At 46.7% G+C, this 25,475-nt stretch overlaps 1 protein-coding gene across 22 annotated transcripts in view; it reads left to right on the plus strand.

Moving 5' to 3' along the window:
• The first annotated feature begins 1,392 nt into the window (after positions 1–1,392).
• Positions 1,393–25,475, plus strand: part of MAPK8IP3 (mitogen-activated protein kinase 8 interacting protein 3) — a 132,092-nt gene continuing 108,009 nt past the window's right edge. For 11 of the 22 annotated variants that reach the window (XM_059716368.1, XM_059716369.1, XM_059716363.1 and 8 more), the window contains exon 1: positions 1,394–1,832. In XM_059716368.1, the coding sequence (XP_059572351.1) occupies positions 1,515–1,832 (318 nt within the window). In that variant the 5' untranslated portion in view covers positions 1,394–1,514. Of the gene's footprint in view, positions 1,833–25,475 lie in introns of all 22 variants that reach the window. The other 11 variants (XM_059716356.1, XM_059716364.1, XM_059716358.1 and 8 more) reach the window with 2 other exon arrangements.

Consider the following 25,475-nt stretch of genomic DNA (forward strand, 5'->3'; position numbering starts at 1 on the left):
CCTCAGTGCCTTGCCCAGGAACCAGTAGGTTGGGGAGCGTATCCCACCTGCTCGCTCCCACTCCACATGTGCCAGGTTCTAAAAATTAGGCAACCTAGAGGCTTTAGGCAACTGAGCTGTCTTTTGGCACTCTGTCTCAGGCATGCTCAATGGCATATTCTCTAAAGCAGCTATATTGCCTCATTGACAGGATTTTGTGTGCACAGAACAGGAGTGAGCAGGTGGGTTGTGCTCTTCAGCAGTGCTGTCAGGCTCAGCTTGGAGACAGTCTGGACATGCCTCCAGGTAGCCTGATTTTTTTTTCAAAGAGCCAGAGTACCTGCTCTTCCCACTGAAGACCCATTGTAGCATGAAGATTTGTTTGAGGATGTCATACAAATACCTCACTTCTCAAGTTCAAATGTTGTTAAAAACTTCGCTTTTTACAGACTTGCCACCAGGTCGCAAATGTAATCCAGCATGTTGCCAGTGGCACCACATCTAATTTAGATAATATATATCTGTTAAATGTGACTAACATAAAAATGTAAACTAAGAATGAACCAATTTGTGACAGTTTATTCACAATGAATAGATCCCCTTTCTTTAGAAAGGGATAGAATGAATCCAAGCCTCTGATAATGCTACAGCTTTGAGTTGGATTTGTATTTCAGCTGGGGTAAATTTAGTGGGGTAAATTGGGGACCAAAATATGGGATTCAGGCTTTAATGAGACTGTCTTCATCATTAACACAGGTATACAGGGCACAGAGGAGATGTGTTCCCATCCTGTCTTTGCTGCTTGTATAAAGATGCTGGAATATATCCGCCGTGACTGTGGGAGGGGGTTGTTCTCTGCACCGGCCCTCCCCACTCTGCACCCTCCAGACTTCAAGCACAGGTAACTCTCTGCTCCGCCTCATGCATTTTGTGCAAACCCCTTCATTGTGGGTGATTCTTCAGCCCTGGGGGTAAAGGCCGTGAAGACCGGGGTCCAGGAGGTTGTCCCTGCAGTGCATCTGTGGGTTACCCATAGACACCGCATCTGACTGGCAACTAGATACTTAAACGTGAGGTGCCCTGCAAATTATCTACATTATACAGGATGAACCCTTGGGCAGGGATTAAACTCAAGTCCCGGCTTGGGGACAGAGAGTTTGGTTTTGCTGGGAGCTATAGAGTACCAGGCCAGCGGGTGCCTGGTTTGGGAACCATCAGAGAAGAGGACCGCCTCGGCCCAGGGGAGATGCCCCCCTAATGGCGCAGGAGACTGCCCCGCGACCCCCGGCACAGCCGGGCCTTCCGGGGGGATGGTTATTACCCGGCGGGGTGACCCCTCAGCGCCGGGCCGTGCGTGACTGGGGCGGACGCGGCAGCAGGAGGCGGCGCCGGGAGCGCCCATTGGCGGAGGAGGAGAAGGAGGAGGATGGGCAGAGCCCGGCCGCAGCGGCAGCATCCGAGTGAGGCGGCGGCCGGAGCAGGTGCCTGGGCGGCGGCGGTACTGGCCCTCGGCCTCGGCCTCGCAGCGCGGCAGGATGCTGGAGATCCAGCTGGACGATGGCGGCGTGGGCGGGTACCCGGGGGACGACTACTGCTCGGGCTCCGTGATGTCGGAGCGGGTGTCGGGCCTGGCCAACAGCATCTACCGCGAGTTCGAGCGGCTCATCCGCTGCTACGACGAGGAGGTGGTGAAGGAGCTGATGCCGCTCGTGGTGACGGTGCTGGAGAACCTGGACTCGGTGCTCACCGACAACCAGGAGCACGAGGTGGAGCTGGAGCTGCTGCGGGAGGACAACGAGCAGCTGCTCACGCAGTACGAGCGCGAGAAGGCGCTGCGCAAGCAGGCCGAGGAGGTGAGCGCCGCCCGCGCGGCCGGGAGAGCTGGGCAGAGCCGGCCCCACGGCGCCGCCGCCCGGGGCCCTCACATCCCCGCCCCGCCCCGCCATCCATCGCCTGCCCCCGCCGGGCCTGTACATCCCGGGCCACCACGGCCTGGGGCACCCCGGCCCTGCCTGAGGAGGCGCCGGGCCGCGGTTCCTCGCCACCGCTGTGCCCGTCGGGCCCGAGGCAAACGCTCGGGGGGCTGGAAAAGCACTTTGGTGCTTCCCCGAGTGGCCCCCGGGGCGCGACATCCCGGAGGGGGTTTGCAGCAGGGTGGGCCGGGCCGGGCCAAAGCTGCTTGTGGCCTTAGCCCTGGTGAAGCCCAAAGCTGGAGATGTCTGGACAGGCCATAGGCCGAGCCTGCGTTAAACCTGCCTCTCCTGTCTTTGGGTTCGTTGTGGCCTTTCAAATAAAAGACTGTTCAACTCCTTGCTCCTTTCCCCAGCAGCAAATTTTTGGTTTTGGTTTTTTTGCTACATCACAGTAGCAGGCAGTGTGGGCTGTGAGCAGGACTGGAAAAAGCGTTGGTGATGCCAAAGCAGCTTGTAATGCAATAGGGAGACATAATCCTGACGTGCCATCCTAGAGAAACACCTTGTTCTACAGCTGTCCGCTCGTCATAGTCGTGTTGTATGTTTAAGTGTCTTCTGTCTCAGTTGGTATCTGACATATTCCTGGTTGTGTTTTTCCAGATCCTTAGCTGTATCCTCTTACTGTTATTGCTATAACCATGATCCTACAAACTTTGCAATCGCCTCCTGGTGATTTGTCACTTTCTCACAGTGAGAAAGAGAAAAGATTCACAAGAAAATGGGCTTTCCCCTTGTCCCAGAATCCAGGGTTTTATTAGCTGTGCAGGCAAGATCCAATGCAGATCAACATGAATAAAGAAAATGCTCCGGTAGTTCTACAGTATTTGGTGAAGGCTCCCTTAGGTTTCCTGCTATTAAACTTTTTGTCTGCTTAAGAAAGAGGAGACTAAACAGTGACCAAGATCCTGTGAATTTGAAGCATTTAGTTGGGAAAAGAAATGCATGAAACATGCTGCTACTTATTAGCTTATGATTAAATAAAAAAAAAATCTTCATATTTAAAATATCACTTAGCTTGACTTAAATACAGTAGTTGGCTGCCTTTTGTTGTGCTAGTGTAGTAACATATTGCTTTTAAATCTAAACAATAAGCTGTTCATTTGAAATAAAAGCAGCCTCTGCAAGTCTGATTTTCTATATTTATTTTTTCAATACCTACATTTTGAGTCTTAATTGCATGGTTTCTCCTAACTAAAGTATAGGGTTATCTGGATGCTGGTGTCTCATTCCAGTCTTATCTGAACCATGTAGGAATAGTGCTTCTCAGCTCCTGGGGAGCAACCTGGAAATGGATCATAAGGGGCAAGAGTTCCCTCTGAAGTAAGAGAAGCAAAAATTCTGGGTCACCAAGACTCAGCAAGGCCCTTGGAGAAAAAGACCAGCTCCCTTCTTTGCTGCCTCTGACCTTGTCATTGTTTGATCCAAGAGGAGCTCCTTAAGCCCCTATAGGTTCCATTCCAAGCCTTTCCAGGGGCAGCGGAGCTTGCCTTGTACCCTCTTGGAAGCAGCATTGCGTGAATAAGAGTAAGGGGGTCCTGGGGAAGAAACCCACCATATTAGTATTACCATAGCCCACAAAACAACCCAATGATTGTCCCTTAATCCAAGTCCATGATGAAGCATGGTTGACCTTTCTGTAGATTAAGAAATAAAAGAGGATGAGAATCTCTTGAGTCTGATTTGATAAGTTACCAACAGGGAGATAATTCATGCAAATGGTTCTTGAACTCAAGGATGATGTAAAGCAGAGTGGAATATTTAATAAGAAACATTCTTTTTGTATGTGGAATAATTGTGTAAAAGAATATCACTAACTTGCACTAATAACTGGCAGATTTCTTTTCAACTACTAAAGTTTCCAAGTAGGAGCAAGTGAATGAGCAGTAGTCCTTTGTTTTGACAAATTAATTTCAATTGTTTATTAATGTGCTATTAACTGGGTTTTATAAATTCTTACAAATTTATGTAGTGGTTGAAAAATGAATCTAACTTCTTTAGAATGCTTGTAAAATCTTTGCAGGGAGGGGTTGAGGTCTTCCTCCTTGTTCCTGGATTAGCACATTTCTGTTGAAGCTTATGCTGGTCAAACCTTATTCAGAAGAGCAGTTTTTAGTTGTTTGTTTTTTTTAATGGAAACTAGTGTTTTCCTTTCCATATATCCAATATTTTGGAATTGTGAAACAATCACTTCTGAAAGTGCAGCAATGGGAGCAAGCCAGAGTACAGGGAGAAAGGAGCTGTGGGGTCTGATCCTGCACCATTGAAGTCAGTTGGAGTTTTGCCTTTGACTTAACTGCCCCTGAATTTGGTCCTTCATTTATACTGAGCTCAATGTCAATGATTAGGTTTCCTGCAGCAAGAGAGAGCAACCTTAGCAAAATGCTGTTTCCCAAGATTAAAAGTAAAAGCTTCTGACAGAACTATTGTAATCACTATCATCCTTAGGCATAGCTGAATGAAAATGAAGAAAAAAATGTTTGCAGGTACAAGTAATAGAAATCATGCTTTTTATAGCAAACCAGTACCCACACCCCAGTCCCTTACCCTGCAAGCTAATTTCAACAGGGTGTTAAAGCCCTTCTTTACCACTCCCATGTAACTTGAACCTGCTTCCTAGACACCTCTTTCATGGAAACTTAGAAAATGGTGGGTTACTTGAAATGCAGTGGTCAAGATCCATGAGCATTATAGAGAACTCTACAATCAGGAGACGGTATCAAAAGTAAAAATCATCTATATTCTCACATCATGATGTGCATAGATGTTATGTAGCTGGGTGGTTGAAGATAAGAATCTGTGTCCTGTCACTTTTCTCTGTAATGTCCCATCAGAAAAATCCCTTGATTTTAATTATCTTGATTTTTATTAATGCAAAATTAGCTAAAAACAAAAGGAGAGAGCATTCTGTAAAGCATCCATAATGTATTGTGCTCCTCTTAATATCACCAAACAGCTGTATAAGAACATGTTGTTTACAAACAGGACAGTTTTATGACATGCTTTGAAACTGTAGTCATTAACAGCTTAAAACAATATTTTTTTCTCTACAAAAGAGCACATTCTTTCTCAGTCTAAGGAGATAATATGAGTTTTTAAAACAGTATCTGCCCAAAGTTAAATAGATCTTTACTTTCTAAAAACTATATAAAGCTTTTGATATGGATTAACTCAATATGTATTCCTCTTCTTCTGAAATGTAACGAGATAAATAGATTGAAAACAAGCTTCTGTGAAACTAGGCAGTGTGCCAACTCTTGTGTGTCTTTTATGACTGGATTCACAATATTTAGTGTTTTCTTTAAAATCCTTTTTGCTTGAGTTATGTGATAATGTGTGAATTTGAGGGGTGAAGATGAAGTTTAATGAAGGCTACGGTTTTAGAGCTCATGATTGTGCAGAAAAGCTGAACATGTTAACTTTGAAAGTCTTAATGCAAATCCCATATTTACTCGAATCCAATATGACTTTGAATTCAAGGCAGCCTCCCAATGATTAGATTCTAGACATAGAAAATGTATAAATTTGTTTTAATTTTCTGTGTCTAGAATCTAATCATTAGAGGGTCACTTGCCCCCTGCCTGTTTGGCACGAGTCTCCCCTCCACTAAGTTCATGCTTGTGCCTGTGCTCCCTAATGCCTGCTTCTCACCAGCACCTGTTACCCCCACTGCCTGCTGTTGCTTGCTGCCTGCCCTCTGTACCTCCTCTCCCCTGTTGCCTGCCCCCTGTGTTACCATTGCTTACCTTCCAGTTGCAGTTATGGCTCTGCTTGGGGCCCTGTTCTGGACCAGGGCAGGGAGCATGGAGCACATGCTGTCTCCAGCACTAGCTTGGACTAGCTTTTCCTGGTCCATAAAAATGTTTTTTTCTTCATTCTGCCTTTCAAAAAACAAGGGGCATGAGTGCGTGTGTGTGTTTGGGGGGGGGGGGGGGGGAGCATGGTGTTTATATGTGAGAAAATATGGCACTTAATTTTCTGAATGCTCCATCTGTTTTTGCTTTTGACCTAAGATTAGTGGCATTAGGAGAGAGACTTTAAAATAATTTTAAAATGTGCACTTAAACTGCACACCATCTGTAAATTAGCTAACTTTTGATAGGAAAATCTGTGGATTGGTTTCAAATCAGGGGTGACGTGTAGGGGTGCACATGTACCCCCTGTGTGTGGTGGTGCACCCCCTGCAAAAAGGCGCTGCTGACAGTGCAGTGTCTGTGGGCAGTCCATGATCACCCCTGGCTGCTGTCACCACTGCCGGCGGCGCCTGCAGGTGGTCACCGACCCATGGTCGGCGCTCACTACCCCAACTCCCGTCCCCCTGCTGACAGTGCCAGCAGTGTCTGCGGGAGCTCCCTGCTGCCACGCTCCCACCACTGCCAGTGTAGCCATGCCCCTGCAGCTGCCAGGTGCATGCACCATTCATGTTTCATATTGATGGGATCAAGGAGTTTCTTCTCCTGATTGCAGTTTAGAAGGATGTAGTTAGCCATGTTAGTCTGAAGTTAGTCAGAAGGCAGGGTAGATATGCACCCTTATATATCTTAATTAGTCTATAGACCACAAGCTTTTGTTATCCCAGGTTCACTTCATGAGCGATTTAGATCATGGATGAACTAACCATTCTTTGTCTTTCAAGCACATATGTTGTTGGGGATAGACTCACTGGTTGTTAGTGCATGTCATCAGATCTAAGTAATTGCATTGTTTATGAGCTCTTATTTCATGAAAGTAAAGTTGAATCTCAGTGATTTTATCTCTGAATAGGAGAAGGTGGTAAATTGTGGTTAAGTCTCTGGTCGCCATAGGATAGGATGGACAAATGGACCAGTTGAAGAAGATTCAGCTGTCTTCCCATCCTTTCATCTTATCACTGTAATTGTTTCCTTTGTCTACATCCTTGAGTGTTGACCAACTTAGTTGAGTACAAGAGATATTTAAAAAATGCTTCGAAAGCACATAGGTTTCTTGAAATTTTAGGAAGAGAAAGTGTCATAACACCTTCCTCTCTTATGAGTACCATTTAAAGTCCCTTGTTGGAATCAACAGAATCCAAACTGGCACATCTGAGCAAACAGATTTTACTTCCTAGTGCAAGGTTTTTGTGCTTCCCTCTCTGCACTAAAGGAGTTCAAGATTTAGAAGCAGCATGCATTGGAAAATCTCCATAAAGAAATCTATATTGATTTTAAATGAGCAATCTCTGCAGCTGTGACTTATTATTTCTAAATAATACAGTTCCCTTCCTGGTAAGCCAATAAACTTCCAAGCTAGCTGAAAAGTTTTGTATGCATTAGCTAAATATGGGTTAGTTTTAGCCTTTCCTTTCAACTTTAGGGGTTTGGTTTGAAATAGCTGCTAAGAACTCAGCTGTTGTTCACTGCTCTTTAATTCAATCTCTGACATCCATGTGTTGGAGTATTAAAGATTTCTCCTACCTCTGCAGTCCCTGTCAGTCCTGGCCCTCACTGGTCAGTGCAGTTCCTCAGTTGGCATGTAGTATGATATATGTCATTCACTTATCTCTTTCAAGCGTACTGAAGCTGCCATATGGTGTTATTTCCATTGGGTTAGTTTTGTGACTTCTTCCAGACTCCTTATGTGTCCTGGGCAGAATACATTTTCAGTGGTTTACATGGTGAGTGACTGAGCCTGTGCTAGTGGTCACCATGCCTTGTCACTTCTAAAAACTAATTAAAAAACCCTACTATTCTGAAGTGTTTTGTTGTAATTTCAGTCAGTCCTATTTAGAAGTCCTTATTCCCGTTTTCTCCCCCACATTTTGTGGGTAGATGAGTCACAATGTCTCCATTGCTCGTTTGCAAGTGTTTATGTAGCCCTTTGGGGAGAAGTGTATAAATGTATTATTAGATCCTGTTTGGGGACTGCTGGCTTGGCATTACTACAGCCAGGTCAGTGTCCAAGGAATGTGCCTTTGGACACTTGCATATATAGGTTGGGATTTTAAAATCCATTACATTCCTGTTTATATTTTAGGCACCTAAATACCATAGTAAATCTGGCCTGACTGTCCTGTTCAGAGAGACTTTAAATACCTCCTCACAACATGCACTAAATTCCTTATTATAATTTATCTAGGGGACTAAAAGTTTCTCTCTCAGGTTACAACTAATCTATGTGTTCAGAGCTGGCTGCTGTCTTCCTTGTGACCTTTTTTCCTTTTCTGTCTCGGTGATAAGAACCTCAGTCTAGGACAGCATTTACTCCTCCCTCGCCCTGTAATCTGACTACACAGATAGTTGGTTGCTGGGAATTTCTGCAGATTGATGGTGATCTCATACCATCAATCTGAAAAACATTCAGGGACAGTAGACAGCGGATAAAGAAAGGCTTTGCTCATCATGCTCTACTGATAACTACATGCAGATCTCTTCCAGTATTAATGGTTCAGAATAACTGGCAACCATAAAATACAGACTTACTTCGCAGGCTTCTGTGTACAACATCTGTCTTTATTTTCATCACCTGCTCATGATGGCTGCAGGCAGTGGCTTGACTGAGAGTGAATAGAAGAGATGGGTGCATCGAATTTCACCCAGAGAATGAGCAGCACAAGCTTTGTGTTTAGAGAATGCTGTCAACTTGTCTCTTGCATTTTGCTTCTATTAGGCCACATTATTTTTAATATCCTCTTAGGCTTGTAACAGAGTAGCTGTAGGTCCTGGAAAAATATTTGAAACAGTGATATTTCTTGAAAAATACTGAGAAATTTCCAGTGAATATAGATTCTCCCCCCCCCCCGTGTAACTATTCCATTTCTCATTTATTTTGTTTCAGCTGGTTCATATGTTAGCTTCTAACTGATCAGGAATAAAAAGTTATGTGAGACTGCCTATAAGAGGATGGTGATACAATGAGAGTGAAGATCAAATATTAAACTTCTTTCATCCATCTTCCATCCCTCTTATCAGAGCTATAAATTAAATATGGTTCAAAGTGGACAACTTGATTATAAGTTATGATAAAAATGCAATGCTGAAGGTAATAAAGAAGCCAAAACCACACTTTTATTAAAAACAACAAGCAAACAAAAAACCCAGTTTCCTGGAAATGCAGCATTTTCAAATTCATGCATCAGCAATCATATTGTGATAGTAAAATATTTCTTTCCTTTCTTTCTCTTTACATGAGTAAAGTAAGGCTTCTGGCAGATGTTAAGTTACTTGTGTGATTGGGATCTGATAGACTTTACCCTGGACCCCAGAAATCACAATCATACATGGCAGAATGTGTGATTTATTTTTGAGGGGATCCAGTATAAAATGAATCAGATACAATCATGCTTGCACATGTCCAAAGAGTGCTACAGGGAGCACAATATCAGGGACCAGTCCCCAATGGTGTGCTTCCCACCATGCCCTTTCAATTTGCTAGCACCCAGGGAGCCTGATTCCTGGCTCCTGCCCACCAGTATAAAGCCTCATGGTATATTCCAGGGCTGGGTTGTACCTCGCAGGTTTACAGGTGCCAGGTTGGGGGAACCCAGCATAGGGATGCACTGCAGGCCTTTAAATTTACTGAGTAGGGGGAGCCCATTGGCTCCCCCTCCCTAGCACCTGTAAACTCATGTGGTGTAGCTTGATACTGGCTGCACTGCAGGGTTTTCACATACCGCACATTCTAATTAAAGTATGAGACATTAAATGTGAAACATCTTTGTGGCTAGTTTGCCATTTTATCACCTGATAAATTGGGCAAATGAGTGGCATGTTACAGCTTGTTGTGTAATTAATATATTGTGAGATAAATGTAACATTTTCCATTTAATTAGTCACTGGTACAGTGCCCAGTCATGTTACGTTTTGTGTTAATATCAGTAACTGTATTGTAAAGATTTGACATTCATTACCCTGGGCAGGGGAAGTAAACTCATTAGACTGTAATCTTTTTGGGGTAGGGTGTTTTCTTTTTGTAGTGTGACTAGCAGAGTCCTGGTCAATGACTAAGGCTTGTCAGCACTGCAGTAATGCAAATAATTAATAGTAATAACAATAATTCCTTTCTGGGCAAGCATTCAGTATTATTCAGTTAAGAATAAGTAGCTAGATGGGGTAGAGTCTGGTTTATGAAGTATCTGAAGCAGAACTGGAAAGAGCAGTTTTTAAATTGCTTGCTTTCTCTTTCTTCAGACTGGGATTCAGATTCATCATCTACCTTCTTCATCCCTGTACAGTGGAAGCCAACCTGCCTTGGGTTGGTTGAACATCCTTGCTTGTGCACCATGATCTGGGTTTGGTAGTGAAGGGTGAGGGAGGGCGATGATGCATGTTTCCCCATCAGCCAGGAGCCATCTCGTTGACAGATTGAGCTAGCTCAGTGGGTGCCAAGGTGTATTCTGATGGGTATAATATACCAACTCAGACATACTCAAATGAACATCCCAGTCATACTTTTTTCTTAACAGCTGTGAAGAAAAAAGGGAAGTTCTATTTTTAAGTTAATGGGCATCTCATATTGTGGTGATGAGAGCCATGTGGCTATATAGAACAGGGGTGAGCAAAATATAGCCCGTGGGCCAGATCCAGCCCACCAGTTGATTGTATCCAGCCTGTAGCTGTTCCTGTGGTGCTCCACATGGGGCTGAGCTCTGCCCGCTCCTGCTTGGGACAGCCTGTGCCATGCTTTCATCTTCAGTCGCTTTGGCTCTGGCCAGCATGCACAGCTTCCTGGCGCAGCTACGTTCCACCCACTTGGCTGCCCACAGGTGGCTGCTCACTGTGCTAGGCAGGTGGAGTGAGTAGAAGGTGGCCAGGAGCTGGATCTGGAGTCTCGCACACTTGGATAAGAGCTGTCCAGCTGCAGCTTCCCCCCGCCTGCCCAGCTGGACATGTGCTCAGTATGTGTCCCCACGGCTGCTGCCACTTGCTTGTGCTACCCGCTGCCCAAAGCAGTGCAGTAGGGGCAAGAGAAGGAGGAGCCGCTGGAGCGGGGGGAGCTGAATAGTAGCTGGGCAGCTGCAGCAGCAGCCCTGCCAGGAAGCTGTACTCACTGGCCAGGGCTGGGACTGTGCCATTGGCGGGCATGGGCAGGAGCATGGTGTGGGCTGCTTTGGGAGGGAGCGGGTGGGGTTGAGCCCCATGTGGTGCACTTCAGGGACAGTCACAGGCCAGATGGGCAGGGGATGGACCACACCTGCACCACAGCACCCAGGTGAGCTCTGCTGTACGTGCCCCTGATTCCCCCTGCCCTTTGTCCCACCTTCAGGTTCATGGGGCCTAGTAAATGGGCAGCCTCTCCCCCACACATGCATACTCACCCTCTACACACATACCCCCCCCCACCCTCCCCAACCAACCCATACACCCACTCCACACCCCCTACACACCCAAACACTTCCCTCAACTCCCCCACAATTCATAGATTCATGAATCTATCTAGGGTCAGAAGGGACCTCAACAGATCATCGAGTCCAGCCCCCTGCCTAGTCAGGAAAGAGTGCTGGGGTCAGATGACCCCAGCCAGATGCCTATCCAGCCTTTTCTTGAAGACCCCCCAAGGTAGGAGAAAGCACCTCCTCCCTTGGAAGCCCATTCCAAATTTTGGCCATCCTTACTGTGAAGAAGTTTTTCCTGATATCTAGCCTAAATCTGCTCTCTGTCAGTTTGTGACCATTGTTCCTTCTTACCCCAAGAGGCGCCCTGGTAAACAGAGCATCTCCGATCCCTTGCTGTGACCCCCTAAAGAATTTGTAGGTGACCACAAGATCAGCTCTCAGCCTTCTCTTGCAGAGGTTGAAGTGGTCCAGGTCCCTCAGTCTCTCCTCATAGGGCTTGTCCTGTAAGCCCCTAACCATATGAGCAGCCCTCTTCTGGACCCTCTTGAGTCTATCGACATCTTTCTTGAAGTAGTGCCCAAAACTGAACGCAGTGCTCCAACTGCAGTCTGACCAATACCACATAGAGGGGAAGCATCACCTCCTTGGATCTATTTGTCATGCATCTGCTGATGCATGATAAAGTGTGGTTAGCTTTGCTGATGATTTTGTCACACTGACGACTCATTCATCTTGGAGTCCACTATGACTCCGAGATCCCTTTCTGCTTCTGTGCTGCTGAAAGGGTCACTTCCCAGCCAGTAGGTGTGCTGGATATTTTTGCACCCTAGGTGCAGCACTCTGCACTGGGCCTTGTTGTACTGCATCTTATCGTGTACTGCCCACTTTTCTAACCTGTCCAGGTCTGCCTGCAATTATTCCCTATCCTCCGGAGTGTATGTTTCACCCCACAATTCAGTATTGTCCGCAAAGTTAGACACTCTTTCACCATTCACCCTTTCACATACACTCATTCAAAAAAGGGCATACAGAGTTCAGGGGTGTACTTGGTAGCCATGTTGGTCTGAGACAAAAAGACATACAAAAAACTAGAACTCGTGGTTCCAAAATGATACCTTTTATTAGACCAACTGGAAAATGGCAAGAAAATTGTCCTTTTCTGCAAGCTTTCGGGAGCAAAGTCCTGTCATCAGGCTCTGGGAAAAGTGTAGATGGTGCAAGATGGTAAAAAGTCCCCATAGGTAGGAAATAAACTTCATTTTTTTTTTTTCATTTTTCATTTTTTTTCATATTTTTCATTTTTAAGTTTATTTCCTACCAAAAATTAAGTTTATTTCCTACCTATGGGGACTTTTTACCATCTTGTACCATCTACACTTTTCCCAGAGCCTGATGATGGGACTTTGATCCTGAAAGCTTGCAGAAAAGGACAATTTTCTTGCTATTTTCCAGTTGGTCTAATAAAAGGTATCATTTTGGAACCACGAGTTCTAGTTTTTTTGTATATACAGAGTTCATTCACTTATGTCAAGCAAAAGAATACACAATGGAGTTTTCAAATTACTTACAGGACACAACTAACATGGTTACATTTCACTAGTATTACACTTTATATTAACATCAACTACGTTAGTTCAGTTCATGGTACAAGAGTACACTTCACCATGTACAAGAATAAGACTTTACTTTGAGCTATTATGCAATTGCATCTATATACAATACTCAAAACCCCATGAATTAGGGCAAAAAATATTTTTTGTAATAAAATTAAAGCATGTTATAGTAGATGTTTGATTTTTAGTATATGGTTTGATTTTTTTTCTGTAATTTGTTAAAATGATATCTTCTGAAAGATTTTAGATATGCAGCCCTCAACAGCTCATCAAAACTTAAATGGCTGGCCAACCAAAGTTGCCCACCCCTGATTATAGAGAGATCTAAATGCTGACTCGCATCAAGGGATTGTGATGCAGGTAGAAAAAATTGATTTCTGAGAGGTTTATTCTTTTCTCTTTTCCTTTGTCCCTCATCAAAACGTATGCGTATATGTATTTTTATGGCAAAACTGTAGGCCTGTCTTTACTATAATATTGCCCAGATATGTCTCTCACAAATTTATATAAAATACTGCTTAAATAAGTTTAATTAACAATTCTAAACCTTTATCTCAAATTTAATTCCAATCAGTGTTGCTTGGATGAAAAAAAGTGAAGAATTCCTCTGCTTTTACAAATGACAAGGGGATCAAATAAAAATCTGTGTTGATAGGCAATGGGGCCTGATGCTAAGTGTTCTGGGAGCCGGTCAAGCCGGTCCAGAAGAGCGGTTCGGTAATGGGATCGTCAGGCAGGCGAGTGGATGGAGAAGGCTGAGACAGCGTATTTGGTAACAAGAATATTTTACTTACGCCTCTGATGACACTGGCATAGGTGGTGAACGATTGCTTGGTTACAGGTAACGGATAACAGGCAACTTGACAGAAAACGTAACAGGTAACGTAATAGGTAGCGTAACGCGATGAGTCGACAGTTCGTGAACGCAGTGAGCATGCAACGGGAATGGGGTACGTCTGGAAGGTTGACGACGGGGAGACGTTGGAGGGTGATCAGGCCACCAACTTGCCTCTGAGGTGTTCTCTGAGGTCTCTGACTTGGGCGGAAGTTGAACGAGCTTTTATACTGTGGGCTGATCAAATGAGGGACTGCCAAGTAAGGTGCCGGGTAGTTGACATGGGGCACGCCCATATTTTGTGGCAATGTCAGTTACTCGGGGTGGGGTATGCTGCTCGCTCAATCTATTGTGACAGGAGCACTTAACTATTCAGAGGACTCGTGTATGACATGCCCCCTTGCTCATGGCACAATGGATACATGGTTTCGCTCAGATGACTACTTCATCCACGAACTCATCAGTGTCAAGGGGTTCAGGCAAATGGGTATATATAAAAGCAGATAACTTTACAAAACGGTCTTTGATAACTTGTAAAACACAACATCCCATACAGACAACCACCGTGATAGTAACAAACGGCAATAATACAGTGATAAGGGGAGTTAACAAATGCATAAGCCAAGAAGACGTATCCCATCCTAGCCAACCAAAGATATTAGCCAACCACCCTTTTCCCAATCCGGTGATCTTATTTGTATCCGCTGCAATCTTTTTTTTATCGTTTCGATTTGCTGTTCTAGTGGAACGGAGACGTTAGGGATACTAATACAACAGTGAGTTGTAGACAGATTAAGGTATTGGCATAGCCCACCGTGGTGAAGTAGCATGGCGTCTAGGGCTAGCCGGTTTTGCATGGTCATAGCGGACGTACTTTGTAACTGCTAAGCTTAAAAGCTTCCGAGGTAGAATTAGCTAGGCCTTCAACTTGTTCCGCTAATTCAGCTATAGCTATCCTTGCCTTAGCGATGCCTATTCCCCGGAAAAAATAACCTTCAACCGCCCATTGCCTTGTTTCGGCAATCTTTTCGGCTTGAAGGAGAGAACTCCAAACTGGGGCATGGCATCTAGGGCGACGAAGCATGGTCGGGCTATCTGGGTGAGAAGTATTAATGCTTAAGGGAGGACAGAGTAATACAATAGCTAAGAAACAATTAACATTTGTTATCATGGCTGGAAGGGTAGTATATAGGCGCCTGTCTGAACAGGCCCATAGTAAACCAACCGGGGCAGGGGTGTTGATATCAGTACAACTTTGCTTCTTCCACCTGTCGGGGGCTAACTCGCTGGGTAGTTTAGTAGTGTGGGGCAGTCGGTCGTACCCATGACACCACTGGCTAAGGGTAGCAGCCCTCTTCACGGGATAAAAGAATGAGGACCATTTTAATGGGTCAGAGATATTAATGGTCAGGGTGGCGTCCCACGTAACTAATGAGGCGCGGTGATTAAGGGCAGCGCCTGTAACAGGGGTCTTAGTAGCTTTGGTTAGTGGCCCGGGCGGAAGTTTTAGGAACCACGGTGGATTGGACTTTGTCGGATCCCACGCTAAAGAATTGTCGGACCTGGCCCAGTGGACCCCCCCACGGAACCTCAGAACAGTTTATTAAAACTGGAGAGTCGTCTACTGGGACACCCAAGAGACTTGCAACGGTTTTTGTGCAACTTGTGGTCGCCATACTCCTTATCGTTAGATTTTCGGCCCACGTGTAATTGTGCTCTACGAGTGATTGCTGGTGCACCAGGGTATCCACAACCATATTACGGGGTTTGTCACTATTCCTGGCTATAAACTACTCACTAACATTATAGGCAAATACACAGGGGCTCAACACTGGACTGGTAACTGAAATAGGTAAGCGTATGCACGCAGTTAGTCCATCCTCGGTGTTGGTTGCCTCAGCCCACGTAGACAGCATAGTTAGCACAGTGTTTGAGTCTTGGTCTGAAACACTCGTGGCATGGCAGATGAAGATTACCCCGAGTACCGCCTGTATTCCTCTAGAAGGAAATCTCTTGTCTTCTCCCATCTGGTTGGAACGAAGGACCGGTCGTGAACACAGGTGGACGTTCTGTAGAGCCGGGGTAGTTCCTTTTACTTCTCGTCGTCGTCGATTTCCTCACCTAAAAACCTGTAGGAGATGAGACTTATAACAGTATTTAGTTATCTGGAACATTCGTTGGTGGGGTGCGCCGAGTTAACCAGTTATGGTGTGCTAGAATGAGGGGGCGGTTGGGCTTTTCTTCTAATAAAACAGAATAAGTGTTTTGGATACGGCTTGGATTTACAAATTATCCCCTTATGGACCTCTGGACGGGATTGGCGAGGGTGGGGTATCGAGACCCACACTAACTCGTTAGGTTGGAACTTAGGTTCCCAGGGTAAGGGTTTTTTGGGGGCCGCCTCGTCCCATAGAGGTTTTGTAGTGTTTAGTGCAATGAGGACATCATGATTGTATTTAGTCCAATTTTTGTACGTCCCCCGTCCCCTGAGATGAAGTTGTTCTTTATATAAGCCGATATGCCTTTCCACGACACCGTTGGATTGCGAGTGGTATGGCAAATGAAGGTGCCATGTAACGTCATGGAGGCGGGCAAATCTATCAAGTGTGTTAGAGTTAAACGGGGGCCCTCCGTCCGATTGAATTTCATGAGGAGTTTTCCAGACTGCAAACGCCGCGGTCAATGCGGTGATAACGGCGGTCGTGTTGCTCTTTCGCAAAGGGACGACTAGTAACTGACGCGTTCCTAAATCAACAATGACTAGTCCCTTATTTGGCGATTTCGCCCCCAGTAGCAGTCCTAGTAGATCCACCTGCCACGTCTTCCCGGGGGAAAAGTGTTCTGGGTTTAGTGCACCCGCGTGGTGATTGGTACGATGGCATTTCTCTTTCGCGTATGCCTCGCAACTCTTGGCGATTCACCTCCAGTCGGCTTGGGAAGCATATGGACCCGATTCTTGAGCTTTTAATTTCCATCGTCGACAGCTGGCTTGGGGTCCTGGGTGTCCCCATTGTTCGTGGAGCCATACTAAAAACGGATCAGCTTTGGGTGATGCTCCTTGAGCTGATACTGTTAGAACCACGTCGCGCCGCAGAGGATCTTCTAGTAGCTTATCGATAGTTGAATGCACTGGGTCGGTGTCAGACCTGTGCGAGCGTATGCTTTATGAGTGGAGGGGTCGTGAAAGTAGAAATCACCTCCCTAATATCCTTCCAAACGGATCGATTTTCCGTCTCTGTTGCTGTGCCCATCACGATCTTATAGATGTAAAGGGAATCAATCACTATGACTGGAATGGGGAGTGTGCCATTGTGATGATCGAAGCAGTGTTGCACGGCCGCTTTGAATCCCAAGAGCTCACAAAGTTGAGGCGAGTCTTCTCCTGGGGTCGGATTGAACATTTCGGCATCGTGGCAAGGCTTACAATAACACCCATAACCCCCCCCCACCCCCATTCCGGGATGTTCCATCCGACCCAATCCACGCTGGAGCCGTAGTCCCGTATAGGACAGGTAGGTGGTCGTCGACTGGGTCAGGGGTGGGCATGGCGTCCTCATGTTTCCAACAATGCCAGTGATAATGGTGGTTAAACACCAACGTATTCCACATTTTGGGCTCCCCTTGGAAATGTGGGTCAATTCTTTCTGGGTTCACTGAAGGTATTAACATTGCAAGAGGGGCTCGAAGGGTCCCGTGACCCGATGACAGTGATTCGGCAAGCTGGCCTGCAAGAAGGGTCTTTGCTAACTGTCCGTAACGATTTTGTGTGGCTTGCAAGGTCTTATGCGCAGTGAAGACGACCTCATCACGGCCGTTATGCGCCGTGGCCCATACGTGGGTGGCGGCATATCCGAGGGTGATGACTAAAGGTTCATTCAAATTAATAGCAGCAAGTGAGGTGTTTTTGATAGCTGTCAAGAGACGTCGGAGATGGTCGTCATCTCTTGCCGTCCATGGTGTGGATTTTCGGGTCTTCTCACAGAGTTGACACTGTAACTTTGCAACGATGGGCAGGTGCAGAGGAGAGATGTAATGCCGGTACCAGTTGAGGTGGCCCAGGAGTCGTTGAAGTGATCTTCTGTCTGTTGGTAGAGGGTGTATTAAGGGCTCTAAATCTGGGGGCCCATGAGTAGCACCACATCTGGTGGTGCCATCGAAGGTTGTAGCCAGAAATGTGATATTTGCGGTGGGATGTAAATGCAATTTTTCCAAGTTGACGGTCCATCCATCCTTTTGAAGGTGGTTGATGAGACGAGTAGCAGTCTCTCTGATGACCGTGGTATTTCAACCCATGATGGTGATATCATCGATGTAGTTCCAAATCTTATACTCTTCATTCCATAGGTTATCATTCGTTGCCGCAAATGTCTCTAGTGTGCGGTTCATAGCGCCAGTGGCTAATGACGGAGAATTACAATATCCTTGTGGGCAAACCGTCCATTATACATTATTCCCTCAACACACATATTCAGCGCTCCGTCGGGGTCGGTGAGCGGGATTGAGAAGAACATGTTCTTCAGGTCCAGTGTAACTCCGACCCACGGGTCTGCTTGGTACTGTGCCATCTCTAGCATACATTGCGGTAGGGTTGACTGAGTGGGCTGTGCAAGTGGTTGACATCGCTTATTAACTTCGCGGTAGTCCACAACCAGGCGGGCTTCGTTGGGCCTGCCAGGCTTGGCCACTTCCCACCCTGGAGACAGGTAGGTGCTGGCCGTAACCCGCGCGATACAACCCTGATTTTCAAGTCGTTGCAGGAGGCTGGTGAGTGATTCTCCTAAGGTACCTTTCATTGGAATAGAACGGTATTGCCAGACGGAGGTGTTGCAGAGCGTGGGTTTGTGGCGGTCAGATTCGGGCACGGTAATTGGAAGTGCCTGCAGTATACGTCTCTTGAGATGCAGTGCTCTTAATCCTGGGATACCTAGAACGTTGATATTTCCCAACACTGCTTCTAGTATAATGCCTTGGGTCATAATTCGAACTTTGGGGGTCGTGGCCACGGCGTTGAGTCCTTGGACTTGGATCGTTTTCGAGGTCAGCATGTGTGGGGTGGTACTGGTAATGACGTTGACCTGGGACCCGGTGTCTAAAAGAAAAGATACTCGTCTCCGATCATTTGGGTTCCTTGGATGTTGTACTATGAATTTGGCATAGGGACGGGGATCGGCAGAGTCCGGATGGAGGGGGCCACCGGCGGAGCCGCTGGCCGTTACTCATTTTTTGGCTTGTCCCCGAACTTGAATCCCATTGCGTCAGCTAGATGACATTGGCCTTCATCCCCAAGGGCACACAGCTGTTGCTTCGTGAGCTTTGTATGGTTAAGTAAGAACCCAAACATGGCTCTCTCCTTGGGCGCTCTCGACGGCAGCTGGCGTGACTCTCATTGAAAATTTAAGTTCCGGACGTTTCGGCTTCGGGGTCTCGACTGGGTACGCTGAAGGTCGGGTGTTCGCATCGATAGGAGTTCCCTCACTACGCTTCATGAGTGCCTGCAGTCGCGGGAGGTGACTTAAGAGGTTCCCTGCTGGCTGACCCACCATTGGGTTAAGAAAGAGTCGGATTATGATAGCGTCTGTCCCTCCGTACACCTCTACACAGGCGTCTATGGCCTCCAGAGTTGTTGGAATTGCTCCGGTGTTTGGTAAGTGGCGATGAGCCCATCTTTCCTTGTGTTGGGCCTGCGCCAGTCCTAGTGGATGTACCCTTGGATTCCACAAAAGGTACGATACTCCGATTATGGCCAAGAGAAGTTGTTCCGCACTGGCCTTCTGCGGGCGACCCTCATACCAGGCGTGGGATTTATGGGTCACTTGTCCCACCACAAGCGCCGGGAGTGGAATGGGCCAATGAGTGTTTTCCGTGATTACGTTCAGATCAGTGGCACGTCTTCCACTCCACACCGCTTGTTGGGTTAAGGCACTTGCTTCTTCTGAGTCTAGTATGTCAGATCCGAATTCTACAATCAGTCGTCCCAGCCATATGGCTAGAGTTTCTTCAGGTTTCACTTTTGATTCCTGACAAAGGTCTTGTATCTCTGGTCGGGTGCACGTGCAATATGTAATGGTAGTGCGTGTGGTGCCTTGCGCATCTGCGACATGTTTTACTAATGCTATCGGGTGAGCTGCAGTTGGAGAGGGGCAGTCCGTGTCAGACGGGAGCACTGGATACAATTTTTCTCCCTCGTAAGGGGGCGGTTTCACTGCTGGCGCTGTCATGGGGTGGAGCCAGGGTCGGGGGCGTGGCTAGCCACTCCCCTTGGGCGGCTCCCATTTTTTTGCGCCCTTTTTCCTCGGCGCCTTTTCCTGGGGGCGGGGCCGAGGGTGGTGACGCAGCCAACCATCCCCCTTGGGGCGGTTCTGCATTTTCGCGCCCTTTCTAATTTTTGCCGGCGCCATTTTCTAACGGCGGCTCGGAGCCCCCCACTGCCTGCTCCAGTGACTCCATGCCCACTGTGCGCAACTGAGCCTCTAGGTTGGCGTTTTCCTGTAGTAAACCCGTTACCGCATGGAATAACATGTTTATCATCTTTCCTTTATTCCATTTTGTCACCCCCCCCCCATTTTGTTGCTTGGCGGCCCTCGGTTTCTAGGCCTTCCCGGAGCTGGCCTAGAAGTTCGTGACCATGTGATCTGGGCGCTAGGGCTGGACAATTAAACTGGTCCGGCGGGGTGGGCTCCCCTTCTTCCCGCAGGAACCACATGCACAGAGAGAACTCCTGGGCAGGGGTCGGGCCTTCCGCCTTCTTAGTCTTCACCTCCGCTAGGGACAGGGACGATACTGTGTCCACGGGCCTAAAGTGGATCTGGTCACTGGCCATTACGCAGCCGAACGCCTCAGGGGACATGCTTACTTTCCACTCCTTCACGATCAGCCCTTCTCCCCTGACCGAGAAGGGAGAAGGAGGTTCTCTCCTTCCCCTCTAGCCGCCCGATGGTAGGCGATATACGCCCAAAGCTCCTCTGCGTTATCCACGTGGCGCCCCCCCGTGCGCCTTGGGCAGCACCTGATTAAATTCTTCTCTACCACATTGCCTTTTGATCCTGTTCATGACGCCATGTTCAGGGAGCCGGTCAAGCCGGTCCAGAAGAGCAGTTCGGTAATGGGATCGTCAGGCAGGCGAGTGGATGGAGAAGGCCGAGACAGCGTATTTGGTAACAAGAATATTTTACTTACGCCTCTGATGACACTGGTGTAGGTGGTGAACGATTGCTTGGTTATAGGTAACGGATAACAGGCAAGTTGACAGAAAACGTAACAGGTAGCATAATAGGTAGCGTAACGCAATGAGTCGACAGTTCATGATCGCAGCGAGCATGCAACGGGAACGGGGTACGTCTGGAAGGTCGACGACGGAGAGACGTTGGAGGGTGATCAGGCCACCAACTTGCCTCTGGGGTGTTCTCTGAGGTCTCCAACTTGGGCGGAAGTTGAACGAGCTTTTATACTGTGGGCTGATCAAATGAGGGACTGCCAAGTAAGGTGCCGGATAGTTGACATGGGGCACGCCCATATTTTGTGGCAACGTCAGTTACTCGGGGTGGGGTATGCTGCTCGCTCAATCTATTGTGACAGGAGCACTTAACTATTCAGAGGACTCGTGTATGACACTAAGAAGCTTAACTTAGAATGATTTTATCAGCTGCTAGTCATATTCTGCCAATATAATGTATAGCAAGTCAAGTAGGTTTAAAGTTCTGTCCAAACACAGATAAATGTCCTTTTCAAGTCAGTCAGGCTCCTGGTAATTGTAAGCGCTTAAGAATTTTTGTTAAAAATTATCCTAAAGTTAGATTTTCAAGTAATGTGCTATTGCTTTATTAAAAAGGTATTTATAAAAGAAGCTACAGTCAAGTCTGCCTGCAGCGTGCACGCCTAAATAGGTGAAATGCTACCTTCCCATAACAAAATGCAGTAATCTATTCTTCAGTCCTTTTCTAAGGTAAACTTTGGGGCATGTTAAATACATCAAACTAGAAGATATTATTATGTGGTTTGGGGGAAAGGGACTTTGAAGTAGGCTAAGAAGGTTTGCAAAGAATTAGATTTAATAATTTATTAATCTTTTCCCCATTTTACTATCAGAAATGCATGTGACCGTTGGGCCTTGAATGCCCAGTCACGTGCAGCCTTGGTGCGAGTAGTTGGTGGTGTATGCCTTACTGACTCCAGCACCGCCGAGTAGATGTTTACTCCACGAGTGGTCTTCCCCTATCTTTCCTGCCATGACTTTGAATGTTTCTCAGTGGTGGGGTGACTATTCAGGGTCCTCCTGCGGCACGAGGTCTGCCCAACGGTCATTTGCGGGGCTTTTCCACCCCTACACCCTGACCTTACGCCACCTTGATGGATCACCGTGTTTTCCTGGCCACACCTCCATTCTTGCCCAGTTGTGGCAGCTTTCCGAGTCCCTCCTTGTCTTTGGTACCAGTTCCCGAAGCCATTTCGCTCAACCCGCCCCGGGTTTATTGCAGTCAGTATCTTTGGTCGTGAGGCCTGCGCCTTCTAGCATAAAATACTCTGCTAGGGCCCTAAACCCTATGTGTTGCCCCTACGGGCCCTGTACCGTATACCATAATCATATCATCTCTCCTGACCCTTAGCCCTTTCAAACGGGGAAACGCAAAAGAGAAACACAAAATAATACTCTTGTCTATTGTGGGGAATCTGTGTGGCCCCTGTCCTGGTCCCTTACATCAGGGTGCCGGGTGCCTTGTTCCTTGTGGCCTTTCTATGAGAGGACCCCTACGCGGGGCCAAGTGCCCATGCCCTACTGCTCGGGTCATTTCTTGGGTCATTTATCCGCCTCTTCCTGGAGTACGGTCCTTCCCCACTTCTCTCCCTCCTGTGACGTAACTATTCGGGTGCCTTGTGGCCCCTTCAGGTATGCCTGGTTGCTCTCTGTAATCAGGATAGGTATCCTGCCTCTTTGCAGCCCTTCCTGCTGCTCCTGCCGGGACTCTCCTAAAGGGGGGTGTTCCTCCACCTCCCCACTGGCCCCAATATTCCCACCTGTTGGTGTGTGTGTTGCCACATCCACCTTTCTGTTTCCTCTGCCTTTGCTGGTTGCAGGGGCTGCTTCTGGCTCATCTTGCTCTCTGCTGAGCCATTCCTTGCTGCCGCTGCCAGGGTCAGTGCCTGGAGCCTCCTCTGACTCTTCGGGCTGTTGCCCTTCCTCCCCAAGAGCCTCCCAAGGGACACTCCCTGGTTGCGTCCTACTCGGATCTGCTCCTCCTCTCCCTCTGTTTCTACCGGCAGCTAGTTTTATCCCTGCCGGCCGGTGATTGCCTGCGACGTCATCGGCCGGCTTCAGCTGGATAAAGATGCGGCTGACGAGCCACGTGAGTTTCTTTCTCCGTTCCAGCTGCTCCATGGCTCCTGCTGTAGGTAAGTAGTTTCTTTGCTTTATCTTGGTGTTTATTTCTTCTCTTTTCTGGTTATTCTGTTCCCAGGGACCTTCCCTTTTGGTTCAGGGTCCTTCCTCCCACTCTGTCCTGGGACAATGCATTTAGCTAAATACTAGGGGTGTACGAAGCGGGCCCTATTTGATTCGGATTTGGCCCAAATTGGGGACAGTGATTCAATTAGTTGATTTGGATCACTGTCCCTGATTCGATTTGGCTGAATCCAAATCTGAAGATTCGATGCTGATTCAGAGAATCAGCGATTTGGACATAGACACAGCTTTAAATGTGTTTTCTACATATCTCAAGGTACCAGTGTGGCTTGTGAACCCTGAGATGGTGGGGCGCATGGAGCGTCCCACAGGAGTGCGGTGGGGGCCCTCCACGTGCTCGGCAGCGAACCCAGAAGTGGACTGGAAGTACTTCCAGGTTCACTGGAGAGCGTGTGGGCCCCACCCCCACACCCTCCCAGCTCAGTGATTGGCCGTGGGGAACCCTAGGTACCCTCCCCCCCCCCCCCCCCACCCCGACCAAGAAGACACCAGTCACTGAGCTGGCGGGGCACAGGGTGTCCTTCCCCCATGTGCTCCCTGGCAAACCCGGAAGAGGACCGGAAGTGCTTATGGTCCAACTTCTGGGTCTGCTGTCAAGCACTTTTGGGAGCCCCCCGTGCTTCTGTGGGACACTACATGCACCCCAGCATCTCAGCACTCACGAGCCGCCTGCTACCTAGAGGTATGTAGAAAAAACATTTAGAGCTGTGTCTATGTCTAAATTGCCGAATCTCTCCGAATCTATCCGGAGGGTTCCAATTCAGTTCGGCGAGATGAAAGGGTCCTCTAATTTGATTCGGAGATTGGGCACTGAATTGGACTGAATCTCCAGTGGATCAAATCTGGGACCAAAGCTTCACACAGCCCTACTAAATACATTAAAATTTAATGCTAGTAAAATGTCTGCCAAAGTGCCAACTTGGATGTTGCCTTGGTGAAATTCTTCACTCTTTTTATTTCTTATTTCTTATCTTTACTGGAGAACCAACTAATACACTTAGCATAGGAATTTCTTAATGGCATTCTCCTCCTATACAAGTTTAATATTGGTTATAAAATTAGTCAAACATTTGAGAAATATTTAACAAATTATTTGGAGTATTGGGAAACATCACAAAACTAAAAAAAAAAATGTTATATCACTAATGTCTCGGATTTAGACACCCAGTTCCTACTGAAATCCAGTGGGATTTGGGCACCTGGTTCCATTTGTTTATATTAATAAATAGTCACAATAATTTGACTTTGATTCAGTGGGACTGGTTGGAAACAGCTTCTAGCACATTGTGGATGCTCGTGAGATAATGATAATAATTAATAACAGGCTTTTCTGAAAGTCTCAGCTAAAGGAAGCATGAAGGGTACATAATGATTCTAAGATGAGGAGAGATGGCATTGGAAATACAGGGAACTTTATACTCTTCTAAAGAAAAATTCTAGTGCTTGGAAAACTTATGTTGTTTATATGAATTAACAGCCAAACCCTCCGTGTTTTTTATATTTTACTTACTTGGTAAGCATCCAAAAATATGCTGAGGCCCTGCAAAACAAATGAGCAACTAGTTCTGCGAAGAATTTAGCATAAACGCAGTAAGTCAAAACAAATGAAGGTCGTGAAACAACCCCTATCAACCCCAAAATATGTATGTTGGAGGAGAGGGGGCAGAGGAGATAAAGTGAAGATTACTGATTGCTTGGTAGGTATATCCCGTCTTTCTTCCCTTCTCATTCTGGATCACTACTTGATGCAGTTGTGATCTTGCAAGTCACTTTAATAAGAGGGCTAATAAAGTGAGAGAGGTGCACTGGGGAGTAGATTTGGAAGAGGTTAGAAGGTTTTATTATGGAACTTCCTGCTGCTATGAAAATTATATATCCTGGTGATTGCAGCCATTTGATTGTGTTCATTCATTGCAGCTATTCCATGCAGTTATACTGTAAAAAAACGAGTATCTTTTGTTGCAGAGTATCTAAGCTCAACTTGGGAATGGTTTGGGTTTTTTTTGGAAGTGATGGTTCTGTTCCTCTAAAATTCCTTTAAATGGTCAGGTGATCTCAAGGAGCAAAAGCATTTTGGGCTAATCCTGGATGAAGTCCTGATGACTGGTTTAATATATGTTGTGATGGATGAGGATAATACATTAAAGAGTATTTTTCTCATTTTTCCTATGTTCTTTCCTAAGTACCAATGACCTAAATTTGCACTAAAACTCATGCGCGGTTCTACTAATCATCTGATGTTTCCCTGGAAGTGAAGCAACCTTTGGCTTTTACTTGAAATGAGAAAATAACTGCAGCCAAGCTGCCAATGTGCATCCATTTACTTGGC

The sequence above is a fragment of the Alligator mississippiensis genome, chromosome 13 (assembly GCF_030867095.1).
Source record: "Alligator mississippiensis isolate rAllMis1 chromosome 13, rAllMis1, whole genome shotgun sequence".
Lineage (NCBI taxonomy): Eukaryota > Metazoa > Chordata > Crocodylia > Alligatoridae > Alligator > Alligator mississippiensis.